At 50.1% G+C, this 14,590-nt stretch overlaps 1 protein-coding gene across 2 annotated transcripts in view; it reads left to right on the top strand.

The window, feature by feature from the left end:
• The window catches only part of ANXA6 (annexin A6), a 57,123-nt gene that overhangs the window by 31,235 nt on the left and 11,298 nt on the right, over positions 1–14,590 (top strand). For both annotated transcript variants that reach the window (XM_047770722.1, XM_047770634.1), the window contains exons 14-20: positions 301–379; positions 2,110–2,191; positions 3,414–3,508; positions 4,135–4,248; positions 6,127–6,217; positions 6,997–7,076; positions 7,667–7,720. In XM_047770722.1, the coding sequence (XP_047626678.1) occupies positions 301–379; positions 2,110–2,191; positions 3,414–3,508; positions 4,135–4,248; positions 6,127–6,217; positions 6,997–7,076; positions 7,667–7,720 (595 nt within the window). The remainder of the gene's footprint in view (positions 1–300; positions 380–2,109; positions 2,192–3,413; positions 3,509–4,134; positions 4,249–6,126; positions 6,218–6,996; positions 7,077–7,666; positions 7,721–14,590) is intronic.

Below are 14,590 nucleotides of genomic sequence, written 5' to 3'. Positions count from 1 at the left end.
GCGGCCCTAAAAAAGACAAAAAAAGAAAAAAAAATTTTTAAAAATAAAGAGGAAAGGGGAGGTCAAAGGATTGGAGCAATCCTCTCCTGCATGGGACCTGGGCCAGCAAGGTAAGAGAGAGTAGAAGGTTCTCAGACGTGGAGAGAGGGCTCCAGGGAAGGGTGAGGCCAGGCTGGAGAGAAGCCAAAGGGAGATGGATTGAAGTGTGGGGGTGTGTGTGTTGGGGTGTGTGTGTGGCACGGGTGGAGTTTTGCCCACGGTGACCTTCCCCCATCCTCTCCCTAACCCCCTCCATTCCAGTGCTGCTGGCCAGTTCTTCCCGGAGGCAGCGCAGGTGGCCTATCAGATGTGGGAGCTTAGTGCAGTGGCCCGAGTAGAGGTCAGAGCCTCCCCACCTCCCGCTTGAGCCCAAGCTTCCACTCTTCTGCACGCACCTTCCTGCTGCTCTGGTTGGCACCCAGCTGCCCCCTGGTGGCCAACCCGAGACATTGAGTGTCACGTCTTGAAGCTTCCTGTTCTCCCTGGAGGGATGGATCGTTGGGCTGGCCAGCTCTGTGGTGAAGGCCGCTGATTCCTGCATTAACCTCTTAACCCGCTGGAAAGTGTTCTGGCCCACTAACTACTAACAGGCCTTGCCGAGTGGAGACCTGCTTGGTCCCATGGAAGGGCCTAGCCCATCCCGGGTCTAACAGTTCGAGTTTTGGAGGCACGGAAGCTGAGAACAGATGGGCACCCATGGGGGCACTGGAGGATTCTTGGTTGTCCTGACCATTCCTCGGACCCAGGGTCCACAAGGGGCAAGAAGGAAAGATTTCACAGAAGTACTCAGGGCAGCGCAGTCCAGGGAGTGGTAGCCCTTGGCCCCTACAAAAATATTTGAAACCTAAGGACTCTGTTACTCCCTTGCGGTGCCACCTTTGGCAGGCCCCATCTCTCTCTGTCTCCATCTCTAAAGTGAGGGTGTTAGACCTGGAAGTCTGGGTGTCCTCCTGTGCTCTGCGGCTCTGGGACAGCGTGTCTCAGTATCAGACAAGAGCTGTCATTGCAGAAGATCTTAGGTCATATGAGAAATGAGGCGATTCGGTGGGAGGGCTGCCATGGCATTACAGAACACTGAACCTCCCCTCGTGGGAAAGCCACTCTGCTTCAGTGTCGTTAACCTTATTGCCGATGTCGCAGAGGGAGTCCCAGTTTGGTGCCACATCCCTCCCCGTTCGCGGGTTTTCCTTTTTCAGAAAGAGCTGAGAGAGCTAGCTTCAGGTGTAGAGCTTTTGGCAAGCCACGATGCCTTGTGAAAGTTGGTGCTATTTGAAAACATGGGTTTTGGGATGGTTTTGGTTTTAGTTTGTTTTTTGTTTTTGGTTTTTATGACATTTATTTTCACGGGTCATTGTCTGTCGAAGGTGCATGACACCAACTTTCTCTTCATGATAGTAACGTAAAGTCATTTTCATTCATTCATTCATTGAGCAGATATTTTTCCAGTGCTTGCTCCTGTGGCAGGCATCGCTGGAGGCCCTCGGGACATATCCAAGACCAAAATGGACCAAAATCATTGCCCTCTAGGAGCATTTAAATGCCCTTCCAAAGGAATGCATTTGAGTCAAACAGGAAAGAAGCGGAATTAAGTGCGAATATTAGGAAATAGCATAGGGTGTGTACAAAATGGGAAACATTATGAAGGTCGTTTCAGAGGGACTGAAATTTGGGTGATTCTCTTCTGGTGTTTCAGAACATTTCGGGTGCCTTTTCCGAGAGAGCATTTCTCTAAGAGGCAGGAGGGCCGAGGGGACAGGGCAGGCTTCTGGGGAACTGGGGCGGCCCCCATGGAGCTGGGCCAGAGCTGCCTCTTGGGGGCAGGAGGCCACTCTCCTTTTGACTGCACTTGCCCTGTCCCCAGGCTTGAGTCCGTCTCGCTCCTCCCTCTCTCAGCTCTAGGGCGGTTTCTGTCTGCTGTGCCTTGACCCCCGCCTCTTCCCCCACCCCCACCCCAAGCTGCTTGGTTTGGGGCCCCTGGGGAAGCCTCCCCTCCCTCGCATGCTCCTCTCTTGGCCTGGCCCCCCGGGGGGGCCTCCAGACACCTCCTGAGTCGCTTTCTGCTTCTTGCAGCTGAAAGGCACCGTGCACCCAGCTGGGGACTTCAATCCTGACGCAGATGCCAAAGCCTTGCGGAAAGCCATGAAGGGACTTGGTAAGGGGCATGTGGAAGGGGCCAGATGGCCTCTGGGGCAGCGAGAATGGCAGGTCTGGTGACGGGCTTGGCAGGGGCAAGAACTGAGACCTCAAACTGGGGACTTTGGAGTCTCCAGCGCACTGTCATCTTTGGCTCCCAGAGTAGAGGGAGCAGGGGAATGAGGAGGATTTATCAGGAACCTTCCCAGAGAGACTAAGACGTTCCCAGGCCCTGATGCAGAAGAAAGTACGAGGTGATGAGACATGAGATTTTTTTCCTCTGGCTTTGCTGCTGACTCACCCTGTGACTTTGCACAAGTCTCATAAGCTCCCTGGATCTCAGTGTAACCCCCATGCATGAAATAAAGGATGTGGCCCCTGGGATCCAAGAGCCCCAATTCTGGGATGGGAGCGCCCCCTGCTGGTCACCCATGTCCAGGCCTCCATTGAGCCCTGGTGGTCCTTCCCGCCTGGAGGCAGGTGGCCAGGGCTCAGGAAGGCCAGCGGGGACAGGGCACCCGGGTTTGGGTTTACTGCCCTCTCCCCCCATCTGTGTAGCAGTGCTTCCCTCGGGACCTTGGGTTATGTCCTTTGCCTTCACGACCTCCTTTTCCTTTGTCTCGTGGGAGCAGTAACATCTCCCAAGCACATCTGGGACGACAAAGTGACAGGGGTAAGATGCTCTGGAAAGATCAAGTCCTGTGCCAGGTCTGAAGGTGATGGCATTGATCTGAGAGGCAGGAAGTGGTACCCTGCTGCTGTCCGGAGTCAACCTGCTGCGGCGGGAGGGACTTGAGGTCCAGCTCTCAGGGAGTTACAGAGAAAGGACATAGGATCCCCGGTGAGACCTAGACCATCGGGTTGGAAGGACCCCTTAGTAACCCCTCCAGCCTCTTCATGATGCAAGTATGGAAATCACGTCCCCGAAGGGGAGGGGACTTGCCCAAGGGGCAGCCATTGCCAGAGCCAGGACTAGAACTCAGGCCCTGACTCTGAACCCAGTGCTCCCTGCTCCCCCAAGGGTCGTTCTTTCTAAACCAGTGACACAGCAGAAGGAAGCGCAGGAAGGAATCCAGGGGACGTTGGTGGCTTGGGCCAGAAGCAAGGCCCTGCGGGGGCTTGGGAGCTAAGGATGCCTAGCCCGGCCTCTCCCCCGACAAAGATGGAGGGGGTCTGTTCCTGGGAGAGGTGGGGGAGCCCGGGCCAAGGCCTTCCTCTCAACGGTGGCTTTGGGGACTCAGGAACTGACGAGGACACCATCATCGACATCGTCACGCGCCGCAGCAATGCCCAGCGGCAGCAGATCCGCCAGACCTTCAAGTCCCACTTCGGCCGGGTAAGGGCCCCCACCTGGGCCCCAGACCCCGCATCCGCGCTTCTCCAAAGGAGCCCGGCCCATCGCGGCCAGCTCTGCACTGGGTCTTCACGGCGGCGGGGCCCCCTGTGGCCACGCGTTCTTGGAGGGTCTCCAGCCCTGGTTTGGGCTCCCTGCACACCCACCTGCCCTCCGCCTCCCCCCCTGCCCCCAGCCTGTTCCTTGTGATCGGCAGCACGTGTGACTGGCTCCACTTGGGGCCGAGGTCAGGGATGTGAGGTGTTTTCATGTAGCACATTCAGCAGCAGTTTCCTCTACACAGAGCGGCTTCGGGGCCAAAAGGCTGAGTGTCAGGGATGCCTGTGTCTTAGTGGCATCCCGTTTTCCAGGCAGGTTTCCCCCTGCCCCCTTGCCTCCCTGTCTCCTCCCCACACGGAGAGCTGTCTTCCTCTGCTTGGTTTTTCCATACCCCCCTTTGGTTTCCTCTAAAGAGTGAACCCAGCACCAGCCCAGGCAGACACAGGCCCCCACAATCCCCGCATCCACAGGGAGCCCCATTTCCTCGTTCCGTGTCTCCTTCCTGTCTGTCCCAGGTCACACGGGGGCAAGTGCTGATGTTGGTGTGACCTCGGCTCTGCCCTTTGCAGGACCTGATGGCTGACCTCAAATCTGAGCTCTCTGGAGACCTGGCAAGGCTGATCCTGGGGCTTATGATGCCACCGGCCCATTACGATGCCAAGCAGTTGAAGAAGGCCATGGAGGTAAGGGTGGGCACCAGGGGATGGGGGGGGTCCTTTCTGTGCAGGTGCTGGAGCCACAGGTAGGTTGGTCGTAGCTTCTTGGTAGAGCCTCTTCCGCTCTCATCCTGGGCTCAGTCTATTAGTGCAGTGACTCGTCAACCCATGATGCAAGGCTTCTCTTTGGTCCCCGTTTTACAAATGAGGAAACTGAGGCTCAGGGCTTAACTCGTTTGGTCAAGGTCCCAAGCAGCTGAGCTGAAATTTGCACCAAGTCTGTCTGACTCTAGAGCCTGACTTGACAACCACATAATGACACTACAGCTTTCGGCACCTTGAGGATTAAGAGGAAAACAGACATTGCCTGGATAGAGTAAGTTGAGATGATTGTCCTTTTAAAATTCTTGGACAGGTAGTTCCTGTCGTGGCTCAGTGGTTATCAAATCTGACTGGGAGCCATGAGGTTTGCAGGTTCGATTCCTGGCCTTGCTCAATGGGTTAAGGTTCCGGTGTTGCCGTGAGCTGTGGTGTAGGTCGCAGGCATGGCTCGGATCCCGAGTTGCTGTGGCTCTGGCATAGGCCAGTGACTACAGCTCCAATTGGACCCCTAGCCTGGGAACCTCCATATGCCATGGGAGCGGCCCTAGAAAAGGCAAGAAGACAAAAAGATAAAATAAAATAAAATAAAATAAATAAAAAAATAAAATTCCTGGACAGGGAGTTCCCTTTGGGGCTCAGCAGAAACAATTAGGAACCATGAGGTTGCAGGTTCGATCCCTGGCCTCGCTCGGTGGATTAAGGGTCCAGCGTTGCTGTGAGCTGTGGTGTAGGTTGCAGACACAGCTTGGATCCCACATTGCTGTGGCTGTGGCGTAGGCTGGCAGTTGCAGCTCTGATTTGACCCCTAGCCTGGGAACCTCCATATGCCATGAGTGCGGCCCTAAGAAGCAAAAAATTGAAATGAAAAAGAAATAAAATTCCTGGACCAAAAAAGTGAATGACTTCAAAACATGGAATTCATGGAAGGATAGGGCTGGACCTTGGGTCTCAGGACACTCTGAGGAAAAAGCTTTTGTCACCACCTGCCAGCTTTTAAGCTTAGAGACTTGAAGGTCTCCTTCAGGTCAGAGAACCCAGGGCTGGTGGACCCTGGGCAGTGACCACTGAGGGCAGAGGACATGTCCGACTTTGTTTTATCGTCGTCGCCCCAGGAGCTTGCACAGTGGCTGGTGGGTATTTAATAGATATTTGAATCCATCCATCAGTCAACCCATCAGTCTTGTCTGCCTCCCTCCCCTCCCCCACATTGGGGGCCTTCCTGTAATGGGCTCCGTAAGCTGCCTCAGTCCAGTGATTACCCATCAAACCCAAATGTACACAAAGACAGCTTCTTGTTTTCCTTAAAGCACAGAGCATTTTTCTTCTGTCAAATATGTGTTCGGCGTGAAACTTGAAACCACATACACAGAGCAGAAAAGAAAACAGAAGTCATCTGATCCCTCACCCACCCAGAGGGCCAATCCCTGTTGCCTGGTGGTACATGGTCTCTGTCCTTTTTATGTCCTTATATAGAAATACTTATATTCAGGTATACACGTGTATAAGCATTTATATACACACACACACCCGTCTACCACCTATTATTATGTTTAAAATTTTTGGTCCAAAGCACTTCTGCGAGGGTCTGGAAATCATCGCACCTGGCACGGTCAGCCTTGATTGTGCCACGATCGGGTCCAGGGGCCACATCTGGGGGTGAAGAGGAAATTCAGTAAGTCTTGGCCTGCGCCATTGACCTCCTGGGCTGTTTCTTGGAGCAAGAATCCCCTTGACCAGGGCCCATGGGTCTTCTGCACGGGAGTCAGAGCTGTGGTTCACACTGTCTTCGCCTTGACCTTCTAGGGAGCCGGCACGGATGAAAAAGCTCTCATTGAAATCTTGGCCACTCGGACCAATGCCGAAATCCGGGCCATCAATGAGGCCTATAAGGAGGGTGAGTGTGGGAGGCAGGGGGAGACAAGCCAGGTCCCCCGGCTCCTGATCTCACCCTACAGTCCCACCCAGCCTCCCTCCTCCCAGGCCATGAGGCTCTGATTAGCCGCTTGGGGATGCCCAGCTCTGTGGGGAAAGGATGCCCCAGACAGAGTCCCAGCAGGACACAGGCTTGAAGGTAGGGGAGTGTTTTGCTGGGAGGGGCAGAGAGAGCACCCAGGCTGCTGGCAAGAGGGGCTGGCTTCATGGGTGCATGGCCTCTGCAGTCACACGGGGCCCTGCCTTCACTAGGCCCCGTACCAGGTTGTGGCTATGCTGTCGCCATCTTGAACTTCCTCATTTTTGACCAAGCGATTCCATATTTTTCTGAAGAACCTTGAGTATCCATGAAAAATGTTTAAGCTTCTCCTCTGGGAGGCAGCTTTAAAATATAGAATCTGAGCAGGGGAGTGACACCATGAGAGCTGTGCCTTTGGGTCCAGCGACTGCCCGGCAGGGGGGAAGGCAGGAGCGACTCCTGGCAGGAGGCTGTGGTATGGGGGAGGGGAGGTGCACTGAGATCTCAGCAAGGACCAGAGCAGAGGGCGGGGCTGGCCCCATGGGCACGTCCCTGTCATAGCCAGTGGCAGGGTAGCCAGATACCCCCAAGCGCCAATAACAAATCCCTTCACCCCCACCATCCTGCCACCCCTGCCCAGGCTTAAGTTTGAGCTTCTAGGACCCCCTCCCTGCCATGTCCTTCTCATCTGGCCGCTGCTCGCCCCCCTTTCTCTGTCTCAGACTATCACAAGTCCCTGGAGGATGCTCTGAGCTCAGACACGTCCGGCCACTTCAAGAGGATTCTCATCTCTCTGGCCACGGTGGGTGAATTCAGAGCCCCAGGCCAGCGTGGCCCTCTGGGGCTCCTGGGAGTCGGGGGAGGGTTGCCGCAGGAACGGCCGGGAGTTAGGAGTGCTCTCCTGGTGAAGAGGGGTTGTCCTCAGAGTCTCGGCCCTGAGGCAGTGACTGCCTCGTGCAAAGCCTTGTCCCTGTTCCCTTTCCAAAGCTGACTTAGTGCCACCTTCTCTGTGCAGCCCTCCTTGATTGCCCTTAGCCTGGCTTTTTGTGCCCCCCGAGCTGACGGGACGAAGCCATGTGGATGACCTTTCCCTGTGTCATCATCCAGGACTGTGTGTCACCATCTCTTAAATTCTTGTAGCCTGGATGCCAAGTCCTGATGCACCGTTATCCCAAGCTCAGTGTGTCCGATCAGGCCTTGGGCGACGTGCGTCCCCAGCATTTGTGGTCATGCTCAGGACTGCCTACCCTACGAGGGCAGGGTCATTGTACCCCTGTCGCGGATGAGGGAGGGGGTTCAGAGAAGCGAGTGGCTGAGCGAGCTCCTGTGGCTGCTGTGGGACAGAGAGGGTGGAGGTTTGGGGGCTGACGTTTCTCGCTGGTCCTGCTGCAGGGGAACCGTGAGGAGGGAGGAGAAGACCGGACCCGGGCCCAGGAAGATGCCAAGGTGAGACCTCGGCCACCCCCAGTGCCCCCCCCACCCCCGCCCAGTGACTCCAATTGACATCTGTCCCTCCCAGGCCCTAGCTGTCTGGGAGTGGGGAAGGTGCCACGGATGGTTTACTGGCTGGTTAGACTCTGGACCCCTTGAACCTCTCCATCCTTAGAAGTGAGACTAGAACAGGTTCCAGAACTTCTAGAAAGAGACTTGCAAGAGTGGTGTGGATCCTACTGACATTTCCTATGGGAAGACTAGGCTCCAGCCCCAGACCCTCAGAGCTAAAAGGGACTTGAAGATTGTCCAGGTCAAACCCCTCAGTTATAGTTGGTAAACAGAGGCCCAGAGAGGGTGAGTGACTTCTGAAAGTCACACAGCAGATCCGTGGCCAAGGTGGACTTGACCCAGAGGGAGCAGGTCTGGAAGCTTGCTGGGAAGGGGGCTTGAGTGCTAAAGGTCTCTGTTTATTAGGGAGCTTTAAAGGGAGTTCATCAGGGCTGGGGGCTTTGTTTTGTTCACGATGTGTCCAGAGCAGCATATGGCTGGTGCTCAGTATATATTGCTTTTGAATGAATGGGGGAGCAGGGGTTCTCTAGGGTCTCTACCCTGTTCCTGAGGCTGGGGAGCTTGAGATCTGGAGATGACTTTTCACGGAGGTTGGACAACCCCAAATCCATTGCCCCTGTGGGTCCCCATGGCTGGGAAGTCCCTGCTGAGGCCGTCTACATCGTCTCCACTGACCTATGCCTTGCTCCCAGCACCCTCTGGCCTGGCCAGGTCCAGCCTGTGGGCATGGGTACCAGCCCCCTTCCTTTACAGTGGATGGATTGGGGCACCAGTCCTGTTCTCAGCTCCACCAACAGGTGTGGAATGTTCCAGCACCATCTGAGCCAAAGGATCCTTAGCTGTAACCTGACAGCTGCAGAACTATTAGGATGTATACTAAGTACTAACTCTGATGCTGAGGCTGTTGTATGCTTTGACATGCCCCCTTTTTCATACTGGAGGAAACTCAATTTCCTTATCTATCCATGGGTGCGGTTTCCAAATGGTGATGTGTGATTTGAACCCAGGCCAGCCTGACTACAAAACCTGTACTTAAGAACCATTTAATATCCTCCAGGACCCAGTATAGTAATTTCCCTGCAGCTTCCCAACCAGGGAGCTGCTGGCATCTGGTTGGCCCCCGCCTCCAAGTTTGGAGTACAGTGGTCAGAAGCTGCAGGGTCCCAATCCGATAAGGAATTCCAGATGCAGTGTGGGTGTGCATAGCCTGGGAAAGCCTGGCTTGCTAAAGCCACATTTCTTTCACCGATTCAACAGAATCTCTTAAGTACTACTCTGAGCAGCCCTGTTGTGCTCTTGAGGGTCTCTAAACCTGGTTTCCTCTAGAAAGCTCACCCCAGATCCACCCTCCGCCCCGAAATTCATCCTTCTGGGAATTTCACTTGGTGCCTGGTCTACCTATGAAGCTGTGCTTCTAGCTGCTGCCAGCAGGGGGCAATGGTGGGCCTTGTCGGCCGCCACCTTTCAGGAGAGAAGTGGGGAGAGAGAACCTGGGCGAAGGCAGTGAAGGGACTCAGAGCCAGGCCCTGCCCCACTCAGCTGCTTCTCCAGATTCATAGCTGCTACCCTGATCTTAGCGTGGACTTCTTTTCTTATTAGAAATATTGTTCTTCAAATAATACTTATTTTTTGTAGAACTTTAAAAAATAGACAACAAAAACCCCCTTCTTAACCCATTGGTAATAATCATTGGTAATATTTTAGATTATATCAATCAGTCTAGTTACCTCCTAAAGTATATATGAAAGTGGATTCCTGATATTACTCAGCCATGAAAAAGAATGAAATAATGGATGGACCTAGAAATTCTCATGCTAAGTGAAGTTAGTGAGAGACAGACATCATATGCTATCACTTATATGTGGAATCTCTTTTTTTTTCCTTTTTTTTAATTACGCAAATGAATTTATCACATCTGTAGTTGTATAATGATCATAACAGTCTGATTTCACAGAATTTCCATCCCACAGCCCAAGCACATCCCCCCACCCCCCAAACTGTCCCCTCTGGAGACCATAAGTTTTTCAATGTCTGTGAGTCAACATTTGTTCTGCAAAGTTCAGTCTGTCCTTTTTTCAGATTCCACATGTCAGTGAAAGCATTTGATGTTGGTGTCTCATTGTATGGCTGACTTCACTTAGCATGAGAATTTCTAGGTCCATCCATGTTGCTAAGAATGCTGGTATTTCTTTCTTTTTGATGGCTGAGTAATATTCCATTGTGTATATGTACCACATCTTCTTGATCCACTCCTCTGTCGATGGATATTTAGGTTGTTTCCAGCTTGGCTATTGAAAAGAGTGATGCAGTGAACATCGGAGTACATGTGTCTTTTCGAGTCATGGTTTTCTCTGGATAGATGCCCAGGAGTGGGATTGCTGGATCAAATGGTAGTTCTATTTTGAGTTTTCTGAGGAATCTCCATACTGTTTTTCCACAGTGGTTGCACCAATTTACAATCCCATCAGCAGTGTACTAGGGTTCCTTTTTCTCCACACCCTCTCCAGCACTTATTGTTTGTAGACTTTTGGATGATGGCCATTCTGGCTGGTGTAAGGTGGTACCTCACAGTGGGTTTGATTTGCATTTCTCTGATAATGAGTGATGTTGAACATTTTTTCATGTGTTTTTTGGCCATCTCTATGTCTTCTTTGGAGAACTGTGTTTAGATCTTCTACCCATTTTTTGATGGGGTTGTTTGGGGTGTTTTTTTTTGGTATGGAGCTGCAGAAGGTGTTTATAAATTTTGGAGATGAATCCCTTGTCAGTCGATTCATTTGCAAAGATTTTCTCCCATTCTGTGGGTTGTCTTTTCGTTTTGTTTAGGGTTTCCTTTGCTGTGCAGAAACTTTTAAGTTTGATTAGGTCCCAAACTAATTATCAATACTCTGAGAGGTGGATCTGAGAAGATGTTGCTGTTGTTTATGTCAGAGAGTGTCTGGCCTATGTTTTCCTCTAAGAGTTTTATAGTGTCTGGTCTTATATCTAGGTCCTTAATCCATTCTGAATTTATTTTTGTGTATGGTGTTAGGAAGTGTTCTAATTTCATTCTTTTCCATGTGGCTGTCCAGTTTTCCCAGCACCACTTATTGAACAAGCTGTCCTTTCTCCATTGTATATTCTTGCCTCCTGTGTCAAAGATTAGTTGGTGTAGGTGTACGGGTTGAATTCTGGGCTTTCTATCCTGTTCCACTGATCTATATTTCTGTCTTTGTGCCAGTACATGAGGTTTTGATGATTGTTGCTTTGTAGTATAGTCTGAAGTCCGGGAGCCTGATTCCTCCAGCTCCATTTTTCTTTTTCAGGATGTCTTTGGCTGTTCTGGGTCTTTTGTGCTTCCAAACAAACTTTAAAATATTTTGTTCAAGTTCTGTGAAAATATATGTGGAATCTTTAAAAAGGATACAAATGAACTTATTTGCGGAACAGAAACAGACTCATAGACTTTGAAAAACTTATGGTTACCAAAGGGGACAGGTTGGCAGGGGAGGGATGGACTGGGAGTTTGGGATGGAAATATTCTAAAATTAGGTTGTAATGATGATTGTACAACTATACGTGTAATAAAATTCACTGAATTAAGAAAAAAATTTTAATGGATTCATGGAGTTCCCTTGTGGCACAGGGGGTTATGGATCTAGTGATACTGCAGCGGCTTGGGTCACCACCATGGGGCAGGTTCAGTCTCTGGCCTGGGAATTTCCACATGCCATAGGCACAGCCCAAAAAAAAAAAAAAAAAAATTTCCTGACTTAGTTAAAAAAGAAAACTCTGTGAAGACAGTTACGTATCATTTAAAAAAAAAAAAATCAGCAGCATTACTTAATAGCTAAATACTATTCCATTTAGGAATCTCCCAAACTGTATTTAACCAACACTTCCTCTCTAACCAACTCTTATCACATTCCTGATTTTTTTCCTTAGATTAGACTTCTAGAGATGAGTTGGAAATACTGGAGGAGGAGTTCCCTTCATGGTGCAGTAGAAACGAATCCGACTAGGAACCATGAGGTTGCGGATTTGATCCCTGGCCTTGCTCAGTGGGTTAAGGATCTGGCGTTGCTGTGAGCTGTGGTGTAGGTCACAGACGCAGCTCGGATCCCGCGTTGCTGTGGCTCTGGTGTAGGCTGGCGGCTACAGCTCCGATTAGACCCCTAGCCTGGGAACCTCCATATGCTGTGGGAGCGGCCCAAGAAATGGCAGAAAGACCAAAAAAAAAAAAAAAAAATCTGTTCTCTTAGCAACTTTCAAGTATACAATAGACTGTTGTTGACTAGTCACCATGCTGTACAGTAGCGCCTCAGAACTTACTCATCTTATAACTGCAAGTTTGTACCCTTTGACGACCACCTCCCTATTTCCTAGGTACTATGTTTCTTTTTTTATGTTTTTAACGATTTTTCTTTTTTCCATTATAGTTGGTTTACAGTGTTCCGTCCATTTTCTGCTGTGCAACCGAGTGACCCAGCCACACATTTATGTGCAAGTTTTAGGTGCACATATGTTTTCATTTCTCTTGGGTATATGTCTAAGAGAATGCCTGGGTCGTAGGATAACTCTATGTTTAACTTCTGGAACAACTGCCCAGGATAATTTTGGCCTGAAGAAGCTAAGTTAATAAGGAAAAGCTTTTGTGTTGAATATCTAGAAAATTATTGTAACACATACATTTTTTCATATTACAAATATTATTATCTTAAAGATGCTTTGAAAGGAAGGAATATGTCTTTTTTTTTTTTTTTGGTCTTTTTGCCATTTCTAGGGCTGCACCTGTGGCATGTGGAGGTTCCCAGGCTAGGGGTTGAATCGGAGCCGTAGTCACCGGCCTACACCAGAGCCACAGCAACATGGGATCTGAGCCGTGTCTGCAACCTACACCACAGCTCACGGCAACACCAAATCCTTAACCCACTGAACAAGGCCAGGGATCGACCCTGCAACCTCATGGTTCTTAGTCAGATTCGTTCACCACTGTGCCACGATGGAACTCCAGGACTATTTCCGGGGGTTTTCTGATCTAAATAAATGAAGAATCTTTGACACTTTAGATTCTTTTTTGTTGAATTTTTTTAAACATCTCTTTCTCTGTTTTTTAAGTTATTCCAGGCTTTTTTAGCATTGCTTAAAAAAAAAAAAAAGATACACATAACACATCATAAAATTTACTACCTTGACCTTTTTGAAGTGTGCAGTTCACTGGTAGTCAATCCCTTTACAAACTGTTGTGCAGCCCTCGCTGCCATCCATCCATCGAACTCTTCACCTTGCAGAACAGAAAGTCTGTACCCATTAAACAATACCCACCCCTCCGCTTCCTCCCCCCCAGTCCCGGCAGCCACAGCTCTGCTTTCTGTCTCCGTGAGGTTCACTCCTCGAGCTACCTCACACAGTTGCATGGCATTTGTCCTTTCGTGACTGGCTTATTTCACTTAGCATGAGGTCCTCAAGATTCCGCCAGGTTGTTTTTACTGTGAAAGAGTGTCGATAAAAAGCATCCCATACTGTGAAATCAGCTTGTTAGGATCATTATACAACTACAGATGTGATAAATTCACTTGAGTAATAAAAAAAATTTTAAAAAAAGCATCCCGTAATCCTAGTAGCCCCAATAACTCCTGTTGGACTTTAAAACAAAAAATTAAAATAATGTATTTGCATGTTGAGAAAGGGTAAACATGAAATGTCAGGAAAAATAAAATGAAATGCACAAGTGTTCCCCGCCCCAGTCCTTCCCCTTAAAGGGAGCCATTGTCAGCAGTATCTGGACCTCCCTCTATTGCGACTTCCCAGTAAGTATACTGGAAGGGGGAGTGTACTTTTATCTTTTCTTACAGTTAAAAAGAACACTTATATGCAACATTCTGTACTTTTTTTTTCTTTCTAGGGCTGCACCCATGGCACATGGAGGTTCCCAGGCTAGGAGTCGAATCAGAGCTATAGCCACCTGCCTACACCAGAGCCACAGCAACGTGGAATCCGAGCCATGTCTGTGACCTACACCACAGCTCACGGCAACGCCAGATCTTTAACCCACTGAGCAAGGCCAGGGATCGACCCTGCAACCTCACGGTTCCTAGCCAGATTCATTAACCCACCGAGCCACAACGAGAACTCCCCTTTTTTGCTTAATTTAAATGGGAACTCTCTATCTCCCCATAGACCACTTTCCTTTTTACTGGCTACCTGGGTTTCTGTTACGAGATGAACTAAAGCATGTTGAACAGCTGATCTAATCATGGTTTCCAGTTTGTCTCAATTGCTGCTTTGAACACCCCTACTGTAGATCTCGAAGGACTTTTGCTAGTTTCTCTGTAAGAGAAATTCCTAGCAACCTAACTGCTTGATCAGGCAGCCTGTGCATTTTAAATTTTGATAGCCATTAACTGCTCTAACAAAAACAAGTTCTCTAAAGCATAAGGCTATTGAGAAGTTTCTAAAAAGGATGGCTTCAGTCTTCCCAGTAGAAGAACGGGGTTTGGGAGAGTTTTGGGGACACTGGCAAAGGCCAAACTCAGTCTAGGGTACTGACTATATTTTGCTCCCAGGCCCTCAGAGCTACCGCTATTTGCCTAGCAAACTAGTGTCCTAACTTCAGGATTCTGTGCTTGGTGTGTTGTGATGGTGAAAATCCACCGTGTGACATGACTTGAACAGCTGGCATTTTCCCACTGGGGAGCCCCAGCCCCTCCAGGCTTCAGCTTTCCTGTCTCCTGTCTGATGCAAGGGGGTGAAGGCCTCCTGGGGGCCTGTCACCTCTGAATGTGGTAAAGGGAGCGGGGAACTCGGCACTTCTCATGCCTAACTTCTCGGTGG

This window comes from Phacochoerus africanus, chromosome 1 (assembly GCF_016906955.1).
Source record: "Phacochoerus africanus isolate WHEZ1 chromosome 1, ROS_Pafr_v1, whole genome shotgun sequence".
NCBI lineage: Eukaryota > Metazoa > Chordata > Mammalia > Artiodactyla > Suidae > Phacochoerus > Phacochoerus africanus.
The sequence above is the reverse complement of the archived record's forward strand: the minus strand, read 5'-3'. Positions and strand labels throughout refer to the sequence as shown.